The sequence below is a fragment of the Triturus cristatus genome, chromosome 8 (assembly GCF_964204655.1).
Source record: "Triturus cristatus chromosome 8, aTriCri1.1, whole genome shotgun sequence".
In the NCBI taxonomy this organism is placed as follows: Eukaryota; Metazoa; Chordata; class Amphibia; order Caudata; family Salamandridae; genus Triturus; species Triturus cristatus.
This window is the reverse complement of record NC_140591.1, coordinates 306,118,522-306,131,764: the sequence shown is the minus strand read 5'-3', so window position 1 is coordinate 306,131,764 and position 13,243 is coordinate 306,118,522. Positions and strand designations below refer to the sequence as shown.

The 13,243-nt window shown below is 45.0% G+C and overlaps 1 protein-coding gene across 1 annotated transcript in view; it reads left to right on the top strand.

Moving 5' to 3' along the window:
* MICU2 (mitochondrial calcium uptake 2) overlaps positions 1-13,243 on the top strand; it is a 1,314,791-nt gene that overhangs the window by 1,158,421 nt on the left and 143,127 nt on the right. The window contains exon 8 of the mRNA XM_085621585.1: positions 8,226-8,323. Coding sequence (XP_085477711.1) covers positions 8,226-8,323 — 98 coding nt within the window. The remainder of the gene's footprint in view (positions 1-8,225; positions 8,324-13,243) is intronic.

The window sequence follows — 13,243 nt, the reverse complement described above, 5'->3', positions numbered from 1 at the left end:
GTAAAGCGGCTTGATACGCTGGGCATAATCAGGAATGTACGTACGGCCGAAATTCAGAAAGCCCAGCAGAGACTGTAATTTCTTTAGTGTCGTTGGCGCACTCAAGCATGCGCACTTCTCCAGAAAGTGGGGAGCCAACCCCTTTCCTTCATTATTGAGCTCGTAGCCCAAAAACAACACTGTATATTCCGCGATGTGAGACTTCGCAAAATTAAATTTGTAGCCATAGTCCGCAAAACTCACCACAATATTGTCGACTCGAGACAGATGTGGCAATAGCTCATCATCCGTGAGGTAGATATCGTCAACATAGGAGTATGCCTCGGGGTCTATTCTTTCTAAGAGAGAGACCACGCGAGCGGAAAAGACGCCAGGGCTATTTTTGTAACCCATGGCTAATCTCGTAAACTGTTTTTGTTTTCCGCCCGAAGTAAACGCTGTCCACTGGCTACTCAGTGTGGACAGGTTATGGCTAAAGAAGCCATTGGAAATGTCAAGTGTCGTTTTAAACCTTTTACGCACGAGACTGTCGACCAAAGCCGAGCTATGTGTATTTTGTACCGCGCAGGTCCGGCAATGGGAGTTTAGGTGCCGGTAATCCAAAACTAAACGGTACGAGCCGTCAGGCTTCGTTACAGTGAATAAAGGGTTATTCATAGGGGACACACAAGTTTCAATCACACCCTGATATTCCAATTGTTCAAGGATTGCCGCGACGTGGGGTCTTGCTTCACGACGCATGGGATATTGGGGCTGTGGCTGGGGCATAGACCGCAATGGAATCTCATGGCAGGGGGACAACCGGTCCCAACCCACCTGAGTACGATATACCGCTGGCGCAAGCGCCAGCGCCCACTCCTCAGCGTACATTTCAGCTTGGTCCTTAGGCACTGTGTGCGCAAAGGACGGGAGGATTTTCTCCTCCCCTCTAGGAGCTTCCAAAATGAAGGCCGGGGGCCAATCTGCCTCCGCTAGGAGGATATCATATGTGGTGGTCAGATTATCCCAAAAGATCCCTTTTATAGTACGTTGTATGTCACCCTCAATTAATAAGACTATTTCATAAAGTCTATCAGGGGGAGCCACTCTGGTGTCAGCAGTTTCCACAGTAACCAATACATCAGTTGCTGTCGCCGCCAGAAATGGACGCAGAGCTTGACGGACTATGGTAATTTCCGCCGCGCTGTCCAGGAGCGTCAGCGCCCATGTCCGGTTCCGAAGCTGTGTCCGCACTATCTGAGGCATATTTTGCCGTCAGAGCCGCCACTTTCTTCTTCTGAAACGGGGGTCTTTGTCGAGCAAACTCGTCCTGCTTGCCTTTACCCTCAGACTGTCGGGGTTGGTCACGCTGTTGTGGAGCACCCCGACCTTTGCCACCGCCTCCGCCACCAGACTGTGTAGTCGATGTTTCCTGTGAAGAACGAGGAGAACGCGGTTCAGAAACCTGAAATCTATCAGGAGACTTAATAGTAGCACGATCGCGCAGATCATAAGTGCGTTCACTACTTGACTGTACGGGTGAGGCAGGCCGAGAGCCCTGTTTCTGCTGCTGCTGCTTCCCCTGTTGTTTAGTCCGCCAAGGTTGTTTTGGAAAAATTGGCTGACCATCCTTACCAAAAGTTTCTGCCTTACCCTGCTGCTTAGAATCGGGATTTTTGATCACAGGCTTAACTCCTAAAGAGCTACGACCCAAATCGCGATATGCTTCTGAAATTATTTTTGCAAATTCCTGCGGCTTGTCCTCTTCAGCAACTTTCTTCAGTTCATTACGAACCTGAAAGTGCAACGCATCACCCTTAAGGTTTCCCATTATCATGGTAGCCACCAGGCCAAAATCTCCGAGGAGCCGCATCCCCAATTCTATCGCAGACTCCGCTCCATGGTCCTCTTGAACCTGTTTAATTATGGAGGGCAGCTGTAACATAGACGGAGTGCCGAAGCACTGCGCGTACGTCGCAGCAAAAATCTTACCCCAGGATACACAATCATCTATATGGGGAACTAAGTCTTTAGGCAAACTAATGGTGAGGATCCTGTGTTTTTCCACAGGAGTTGTATGCGGATAAACCGCCTCTATTTGGTCAAATTTTTCAGCAAGCCAAAAAGGATAATCATCCCTTGTGAGGGGGCGCTTGCCCATTACAGAATTGACCATAACAGGACTAATGACCACCGCGTGACGATCACTAGGTTGTCCCGCACTAACAGGCGCCCCCGCCTGTACAGTGCGCGACACATACTGCACCAATGCCCTATATACTGATATAAGGGCAGTGTGTAGTACACGCAATTCAGCCACCGTCACCGTGAGGTAACGGGGATGAGGCGTAAATCCGGCTAGTACCGGCCAAGTGGCCCCCGCAATTGATAAAGGGCCCATTCTCGGCGGTATAACCACATGGGGGAGGGCGCCATTAAACCAAATCTGATGTTGCCAAGCAGATATTGGTATCTCCTGTGTCCTATACGGCGCATAGTTAGCAGGCACGGCAGTAGCAGTGTAAGAATGAAAGGTATCGTCATCCCCACTGACTGCCGGAATCGTCACCCAAGAATAGAATAACTCAAACGGGTGAGCCGCATCGGCTCCCACCACAAAGATGACGTCCATGCCCGTGTCCGGCACCCCATACTGCGTCAAATGACGTTTCAGAGCTGCTCGGCTGTGCGCCGCGATATCTATCGCCATTAGGACAAGCTACACTTCAAATATTTAGTAGCACAAGGGTTCAATAACCTTTTTAATTATCAAGCTTGAAAGAACCTATATCAATAGAACTAGGTAGGTTTAAACCGTCAGACTTGTTATCCGGAAACAAGAATGAGGGTGCTGTGGACTAAATGTAAGCACTACTAAGGCGTTTCAACTCATAGACCAAACGTTAGGTGCGCCATGTTGCAGGGATTCTGCTGATACACAGAACTATGCGAAGAACCCCAGGACCTCAGTGAATTGTGGTGTACCAGAAACTCACCTCAGAACCCAGAACCCAGTATCCGGCTAGCATAAGTGTCCCATTCGTTATCCGAGATTTAGCTCGGCGGTCCCAATGAAAAGACAACCCAGAACACGCGACTCAGTACATACTCAGGAATGGTGGGAATCGGAAATACCTGTTCGTATATTATTCTCACATCAGTCCACAACAATAATCAACAGAGACACGTTGTAAATAAAAGGGGTTTATTTTTATAGACCACGTGTCCTAAGATGCAGTACTTTGGCTAATACAAGCAGACAAATGATTAATATCAAAACCAGCAACATAGTTACAATACCATAGACTATAAAAGGAGTGATCATATTATAATGACAGTGGATACTACCACCTTCCCTTTACTAAGAAGCTAATATTATTATTATGCTAATAGAAGGTCTCTTAGGCTTGAATAGGGGACCCCATACCTCAAAGATCAGCTTAGTGAAATCACATCACAGGAGCATCAGGAGTCTTCTCGCAGGAAGGCTCGTCTTCGGTCTGAATAATAAACATGATGTCTGTGATATTAAAAGCACCAACTTTCAGGCATTTGCAGCTGCGCGTGTGTTATGGCTAAATAGTGGGCCGATCAACCTAGAGTGGAAAACATGCATTGTGTAATAACCCAGACTGTTTGTCACATCATGTACAGACCAAGGTCGCTGCGCAGAGCTTGGGATGGTAACAACAGATTGCTCTCGTGTGAAGCAAGTCTCGAGTCAGCAGTTTGTTTTAAGAAATAACATGTAAACGCAGTGTCGTGTGCAAAAGCAAAAAGATGGCTTTCTAACCTTTAACGTGGTTATGCTAACTTAACAATGCCTGTACGTATTCAGAGAGAACTCACTACACCCCAAAATCCTTTGTCCTCTGAGGGCAGAGGGGCCTTTGCCCAGTCCAAACCAGTTCTGGAGCGCTCTGTTTACATGACTCCTTCTTTCCTTTCACAGTGCAGGGCAGAAACATCAGACGCCCCACAGGAGGTGGAGCCAGCATTGTGGAGGGAAAGCACTTTGTTGACATGATTCCTTCTCTCTTTTCACAGTGCAGGGCAGAGACATCAGACGCACCACAGGGGGTGGAGCCAGCACTGTGGGGGGCAGGCACTGTCCTATTCAGGTCCCAGGTGCAACTCCTCCCTCCCATCTAGATGTAGATCTCTCTATTCATCCCTGTGCTGGCTCATCCTGTCTCCGGGAATTCCCCAGCCCCCTGGAATTCCCCAGCCCCTGTCACTCAAACTCCAGACAGGGAATACACAGCCTAGCAATGGCGGGTTTGGATGGTTAGACAAGAAAATACCTATTTTCTAAAAGTGGCATTTTCAAACACAGAATGTTCAAACCAACTTCACTAAAAGATGTATTTTATCATTCTGAATTGAGGCATACTAAACCCGAATTCCTACCATGTTCCCTGAGTCAGTTTAAGATTATAAAATGTAATAATCAAACTGCCCATTCTGGCCTATGGAGAACAGGTAGCCTTGTAATAGTGAAAAACGAAAATGGCTGTAATTCACTACCAGAGCATGTCACCCATACTAGTACATGCTCTACCTTTCAGATACACTGCACCCTGCCCAGGGGGGGGGGGGGTACCTAGGGCCTTCCATAGGGGTGTCCAATGTGTATAGAAAGGGAAGGGTTAGGCCTGGCCAGTGTGGACACTGGTCAGGACAGCATGGCAGTTAGCAACTGCACCCAGGCACCGCGGTGGCAGGCCTGAGACACCATTTTAGGGCTACTCATGTGGGTGGCACAATCAGTGCTGCAGGCCCACTAGTAGCATTTGAATCACCAGCCCTGGCACACTTGGTGCACTTTACTAGGGATTTCCTGGTAACACAAATATGCCAATCATGGATAACCAATTACAATAGCAATTTACCTAGGGAGCACTTGCACTTTGACACTGATCAGCAGTGGCAAAGTGCCCAAAGCATCTAAACCAGCAAAAACGAAATCCAGCACAGCATCAAAAATACAGGAGATAGAGGCAAAAAAGTCAGGGGAAACCACGCCAAAGATGCCAGGTCTAACACTCACCCTTTTTTTCTCTCTGTTTTGTTTCTCTGATTTTTTCGCACAGTGTCAGTTTTGTTGTGATGGCTCCGCGTTGTGGCGCGGAAAAGTTCTCCGAAGCAAACTGATGTCAGCGCGCCGGGGTGGGGCTTATGTGACATCGCTGACGTCACGCCCGCGGAAGACATCAGGGTGGAGTCGCAAGGTACCGCCCCCGGCGCGCAGAGATGCTGGGCAAGAAAGTTTTCCGGGTCCAGTCTCACGCCTGGGGATAATTCTCTGTTAAGGAATCTGCGGCTCTACCAGATACATCGTTACCGGAGGTAAGTAACTTGTACTTTATGCTTATTTATTCCATCTTGACCCAGCCCATCAGGATATTGTTGCGGAAGTATGTAAAGTTTGATTGGACTGATTACTGTGAGAGGGCTTTTGAACCTGTTAAAAGCCATATCAGTGCCTTTCCTATGTTGGGTCTCTTTGATGCCATGAAGAGAACCTTATTGACCACAGACGTGAGTCTCAAAAATTTTTGGGTGCAGTACTCTCTCAGAGAGACGAAGGGGAGAATAGTGGCATTTGCGTCACAGGCACTCAGGGAAGTAGAAGAAAGGCACTCTGTGATAGAGTGAGAGGCCTTGGCATGTGCAATCAAACGTTTTGTTTTTTTGTGGGGACTGCCATTTGTCGTCCGGTCTGATTACAGACCACTGGATCATGCCACTAGGAAAGACGACAAATTGACTCCTCACATTAAAAGGTGGATTGAGGGTTTGAGCGAGTTTAACTTTCAAGTGAAGTATATTTTGGGATCGAAAATTTGGTTGCGGACTATTTGTCCCGCCTTCCAGCTAAGGAGGATCTAAAATGTGAATTATCTGGTGTGGAGGTTGAACAAACTCCTCAGGTCAGTTGGATCAGTAAAAGTGCCCTGCAAGAGAGTGAATGGAAGTCGGCGAGAGAGGCTGACAATTTTGCGGGTGAATTTAAGGAAGATATTGTCAAAGGCAGGCCAGATTATAAAGTTCTTCCAGAGGAGTTGAGAAAATATTGGAATGTGAAACATAAGTTCAGTTGGATGGAGGTGGGTGGGGGGACTGTACAGGAGCAACAGGATAGTTCCGCCCACAGGTATTAAAGAGACAATAGTTAACCTGGCACACAGTGGTCATTTGGGAAGGAATCTCAGCAAGTCCAGGGTGAGGCAGTGGTATTGGTGGCCTGGTTTGGATAGTCGGGTAGAAGGGGTTTTGAAGGATTGTGATCTTTGTGTGAGAAGAGTAGAGTTGTTTCTAAGGCTCCACCGTCTCCAGTGGAGGTAACTATGGAGCCATGGAGGAAACTTTGTTTAGACTTTGATGGCCCTTTCCATCTTTTACCACAAAATGAGCGTTATGAGATTCATATGGTGGATTACATCTCTAAGTGGGTGGTGGCGAAGTGCGTGAGTTTTATTGACACCAAGGCGGTAATTACCATCTTGAAAGAGGAATTTCTTCGAGAGGGAATTCCACACAAGATATTAACTGACAATGGTGTTCAGTTGACCTCCCATGAAATGCGTGAATGTATTTTTAAAAAAACATATTTTATTAAATTTTCCATGGTACAATCCGGGCCGTAGCCCTGCATAAACATTTCAGAGCCAATTTGATCAAAAGTACCAATGCATGTAACCAGCATGTATATAACAACAAAAAACATAGCGCAGGTATTCCCAGTTCCTGTGTAATATAGGGATCTAACTGAGTACAGGTACAGTCGGTGATGTGACGTGGTATGTGTTGTTCAATGGCCAAAGGCATACGAGGACAGTCTGTCAGGGGAAATGCGTGAATTTTTGAACAGTTTGTTTATTACACACTTCAAGACTGCTCTGTGTTCTCCTCAGGCCAATCGTTTTGCATAACGCATGAATGGTGTGGTCAAGTCTTGTGTGTAAAGAGCTGTTAAGTCAAGTAAACTGGTGTCCTAGGTATTGAATGAGGTGTGGTGGGCACACAGGAATGCACCATGTTCTGTTACGTTTAAGTCACCGTTTTTCTGGATGAAGGGTCGTGTGAGCAATGACAAATTGAATCAGCCATGGTTGTGTGGAAAGGAGCAAACAATGGAACAGGTGCAAGGTAAAGAGATGAAAGAGCTAAAAGATAATGGCTAGTGGCTCAGAATGGAGTACCAGGGTAAGTACAAACGTTCATGTGATTTAAGGGTTGGTACTAGAGACAACGGTGGGAGGTTGGAGAGGAGGTACTGGTTAAGAGGCTGGAGAGGAGGTACTGGTTAAGAGGCCGGGTTTTGTGAAGAAAGGGGAATCAAACTACATGGGTCCTTTCGCAATTGTTTAGGTTATGAGGAATGCGGACAAGTTGAACAATGGTGATGTTTGGAGCACATCCCTTTTGGTGAAAACTCATGGTTGTAAAACCAGGGAGAAGTCAAAGCCTATTGGGGACAATTCTGGCCTCAGCGGGCAGGACGACGGTGCAGATGCTGACTCTAAACCACGTTGCACTGGAAAGGGATTGTACTAAACCTAGGTGGTGGAATGCCTATGTGGTATCTATAACAAGCACAGGTTAAGTTGCATACGATATAGTTTGTATTTAATTTTTCCTATTTTCCATGTAGATTTTCTGTACGTTATTTTTATCTCCATTACTCTCCTGTGTTTGGGGGGAAATGTCTGTATGCTTTGTTTGTTTAAGATGGCTATTGTACATACTGATTGCTTTTGTGCTATTTTTGCAGGGTCTGTGTTCTGGGGAAGAATATGTGCTGTAATGGACGTAGAATGTTGAGGGAGGTAGTTCTGTTTATCCTAGGTCATCCTAGAATGACCAGATGTAAGTGTTCTGAAGGATTCAGTTCGTGAGGGAGAGCTGAAGGCTTAACTGCTTCCGTGGTTGGTGTCTATCTGGGGTAAAGATCATTTTAACCCCGGACCTTTCTCATAGATTACTTGTGGATCTTAACAGAATACTTTTCGAAACGGTGCGATATTTTTGTTGTCTATCCCTGATTCGTCTTAATGTTTCGTCATTTGTCTTAGTTTGTACTGACTGAGTTATGAAATCTTGGTATCCATCACGGGGCATGTTGTCTTTCTGTGGAGCAGGACATTAACACAGCTTCTTCGTCCTGTCAGACCAGACCACTCGCTTTTCCATGTACAGCACCTGGTAATTACTGATGGGTGTCTTTTTCTTTTTGTTTTCAGGAGATTGACCTGGACAGCCAGGATATTAACACCACATTGCTGGTGCATTTCTTTGGAAGAGGTGGAGGAGAGAAACTTCAGTACTCTGAGTTTCAAAGGTATTCTACATTTCTATGAATTATTCCTACAGTGAAAACACTTGTAGGCCAGCTCAGTGTTTGTGTAGTTTTATGCATCTGTCCATTTTTGAACCCTTAATGACATCTCAGAACTTTTTCAATAATTTTTGAACCTTCATAACACGTTGCATTAATTCATAGCGCACGGTTCACAGGGAGAGTGATCTGTTTACTAACCTTTATCGGAGTTTATTATGGATAAAACAACTAATTTAAAAAGTAAATTAGACGTATAATTTTATCGGATATTTTACCACTGCAAAAATACTCCTAAAATAATAACTTTTATTCTAGGAACTGAACATGTTACTTTTCTTTTTTTTAAATTCTGTTTAAATTGATGCTTTTGGTGTGTATTGTACTTTTAGCATTTGTAGCTGGGATTCCTATTAATAGTAATATAATGTTTGTAAAAAAATATTGACGGCTAGAAGCTAAAGGTGCATCTCTTCACATGAAGGTGTGTAGCATTAAGGCAGCTTCATTTAATCGCGCTAGCATAGAGATCCAGGAAAAACACGTACTATGCGCAACATATTATGGTCCAAACAATGACACTCCAGATGCTATAATAAAGTTGAAAGCTTGCCTTCTGGAGACCCCAGCTCTGATTATACTTGGTGGGGACTTTCAAATATTTCTAAATGGGGAGCTGGATAGATCATCTAAAGCAAAATATGTTAGCTCCCCCAAGAAAAACATTTAAAAAACATGACGACGGAGTATGATTTGGTGGATGTATAGCATAGGAGAGCAGGGGCAGATAGGGGTTTTACATTCTACAACAAAAAATATGGCCATCACTCTCGCATTGATTATTTTCTGGTGGACCAGGAACTGTACAGGGAGGTTTAGGCTATAACCCATGCCCCCGCAGTTCTCTTCGATCAATCACCGGTGGTCCTGTCGTTAAATCATCAACAACAACTGGGGCAAAGAAGGTAGACCCTGGATAGGACTATATTGTTAGAGGAGGGGGTGGTATTAGATCTGGCAGATAAGATAGCTGACTTTTTCCATCATAATAGGGACTCTACTAGATTATAAATAGTCTGCGATGCATTCAAAGCATATATACGGGCAGTAATAAGATCCACCATGCTGGGTAAGAGACGTGCAGAGCGGCAGAAAGATGAAGAGGTAATTACAGCAATCAAGACCAAAGAATGCGAACTTCAGAAGGCTTTGCTTGAGGGACCCTCTAGGGTATCAGCGCTTCGAAGGGAACTGGAAGACTTGGAGGTGGAATATGAAGCTCAGCTAGATAAAAGAATACAGGATCGATGGAAGGTTAGCAAGCTCCAGCACTTCTCGTATGGTGTAAAGTGTAGCTCATTATTGGCATCGAAGGCTAAGGCGGATAGGGCTAGGAACTCGATACCGTATTTGATGAATCTAGAGACTAATGCGCTCTTAAATACTAGTACAGATATCAGGAAGGAAGCCTGGAGGTATATGTGCAGCCTATATAGAGAAGATATACAACCAAGTAAAGAATGTATAGAGGCCTGGTTAAGGGGAACGGAATCCCGCACCGGTATGAGGAGGAAATCGGGGCACAATGTAGGAAAATGACTTCTGGAAGAGCAGCTGGGCCAGATGGCCTCCCAGTAGAGCTCTACACCCAATTTATAGATAAACTAACTCCATCCCTGAAAGACATATTCAATGCAATTTATATAGGGGGTGAGGACGCACCCCTATCCTGGTCAGAGGCAACAGTGGTCTTAATTTTGAAACGAAATAAATACCCGACAAGAGCAGATTCTTACAGGCCAATATCGCTCTTGAATACGGATTATAAGATCTTTTCAGGGGTAGTAGCCTCAAGAGTAGCGCAGGTCATTAAGGGCATTGTACATTCGGATCAGTGAGGGTTCATCCCATGGAGGCAGCTATATGAGCTTACATATCTGATGATGGGGGTGATCGATATGGCGGAGGCTCAGAAATTGCATTCAACTGTAGTGGCTGTAGACACAGCAAAGGCCTTCGATCAAGTGCATTGGGTATATCTCTGGGAAACCCTCAAGAGCTTTGGATTTCCACACAATACAGTGATGGCTGTACATAACCTCTATTGCCTCCCTAAAGCTAGGGTGTTGGTTAATGGAGAGCTTTCTGACTGGTTTCGAATCACCAGAGGTACGATACAGTGATGTCCCCTGTCTCCACTTCTTTTTAATCTATTTATCGAGCCCTTTGCACAGCAGATTAGAGCAGTTACCACTATAATTCCTTTTAAGACACCTTGAGTTTGTGGCAAAATTAGCCCTGTATGCGGATGATCTGATCCTGTATACCACCAATCCGCAGGCTGCAATTCCTACCCTGATGGCAAAGGCACAGAGCTTTGGCAAGGTATCTGGGTATACTGTGAAAGTAGATAAAACCGAACTTATGGATTGGAACCAGGAAAACAGTAGTTGGGGGGCAAAAACACAAATGAGATACCTCTGTATCTTAACACGGGGGCAAAAACACAAATGAGATGCCTCGGTATCTTAAAACGGAAGCTCGAACAAATCCCGAGAGATAACTAGGAAAAGGTGAGCCAGGAGGTAGGGAGACTGCTATCACAATGAGCCAATTTACTATTAAATATATATGGTAGAGTTAATCTGATTAAGATGATCATTCTTCCAAAAATGACCTTTTTTTTTTAACTCTATACCATTGACATTTCGGAGAGAGGATATAGCTAAGCTCCAGGGAAAAATAGGTAGTTTTATTTGGGCACAAAAGGGACCCAGGATAGCATGGAAAAAACTGAGGAGAAGGCTGGAGATTGGTGGACAGGTTCTTCCGGATTTGTTTATATATTGTCATGCTTTTCATTTTAAGAACTTTCGTGTGCTAGCAAACAAACCGGACTGCTCATCAGTACAGAGACTCTTTGAAGCATTGCTTGGAGACCTAATTCAGGGGCAGTGCCACTTTTTGTTTAAGTATAAGGATCTGAAATATTTCAAAAAGGTGAGGCTAAAGATCCTGAAAACGACCTTAAAAATATGGGTATACCTTTGAAGGAAGCTAGGTGTACCATATTACTCATCATTGGCACCTAGGATTCCCCGGGCACCCCTGACTGTTTGATAGACCAGCTTAGCCAACCCTTAAAATCTGCAGGTCTAAGCTACTAGGCAGATCTCAGAATGAGTTCTAGTTTGGTGGGCTGGGAGGTTTTAAGCAATTGTACTAGGGGACAACTAACAAGATTTAAATATTAGCAGCTAAGCTCCTGGTGGGCCGCCCAAGAGTGGGTTGAAGAGGAAGATGAGCCATGGTTAGAACAAGCAATGAGAACTAGCCCACTAAAAAAGGAAGTTTCAATATGGTATTGGGCCTTTTTGGGGGCAGATGATAAGAGCTTGTCAGACATCTTCAACCTTTTGGAAGAGGTATTTGGGGAGGGAGACTTAATACAAGCATGGCAAACTTCCTTTTCCATACTGCGTGCAGTGGTGAAACCCACCTCACTTCACTTAAGAGAAATCACCTGTTAACCACCCATAGGGTATATTGGTCTCCAGCCAGGCTCTCAAGAGTGACTGGGACTGTATATGCATGTCTGAAGTGTATGCTCTCATCAACAGATGATCTGCATATGTTTATGCAGTGTCCGAAGAGTGCCTCCTTCTGGATGTTGGTATGTAACTTTATAGAGGAAGTGATCGGTCGACGAATAGAGGTACGCCCTCTACTCCTATTTTTTGGGCTGTATCCAGAAACATCTTTACGATCAGAATCTGTCATAATAACATTTGTTTTTTATGTGATTTTGTTGGCAAGGTGAGAGATATGCAGACTTTGGAAATCAGAAAATCCCCTACTCATTGTGGACTGCCTCAGAAGTATTAAATATACAAGCCAGTCTGATATTGCTTGTGACGTTAAAAGTTTGGAGAAGGTCTGGGCATCTTATGCAGTTTGGAGACAACAGCTAAGTGAGTCCACTGATTAAGCCATGCATGCTGGAGGTCCCGGCTTCCTCCGTCCGGGTCTTTACGGGAGGGAGATGAATGTGGAAACAGCAGCATTCATTGCGGGGACATGCTTGTCTACCCCTCCTTTCTATCAAGGGGTGAGAGCTATACGAGCAAGAAAGTTGGCGGAATGAGGAAAAAAAAGAAGCTTCTTTTAATCGCTACTTTTACATATGTTCTGTGTTAGAACTGGGGGCTCTAGTTGGCTGAGGTAGATACCTTAGGCCACATAGGGACCCTTGCTTCTAAGTCCGGGAAAGGAAGGACACCTTCTCAGATAGCCCCTGCTCACCCCCTCGGTAGCTTGGCACGAGCAGCCAGGCTTATCTCCAAGGCAAATGTGTAAAGTAGTTGCATCCACACTCCCCAGTGAAAAGACCACAAATGGACTCCACACGAGTTTCATAAAAAAACCAATTATATGTTTATAAAAAAGATATACGTTGAGACCACATTATAAAGATCCAACATATGCGTATTTGTAGTATTTCACCTTGCAGGTTATTAGGCCAGCAAGCCCTTGTAGGTTCTTGCAGTATTAATGAGCAATTCTCGATGATCCAATGCAGATGCAATGCTATGCAGTTCATAATGCAAGAATCAGACACTTCGTAATGTAAAAATAATGCAGTTCGTAATGCAAGAATCAGGCAGTTCGTAATGCAAAAATAATGCAATTCGTAATGCAACAATCAGGCAGTTCGTAATGCAAAAATAATGTACTCCGGCACCGATCGCGGTGCCCGGGACGGTCTCTATGCCACTCTTACTGACTCGCGGTCAGCTACTGCCAAAATATGCCCCCAACACTGTTATGATGGAAAACAAAGTGCAGCTCCACACTCCGGCCTCGGTACTGCCCCTCCTCGGCAAGTACGGGCTGCAATATGGACTTGAGCCGTGGCTCACGCTG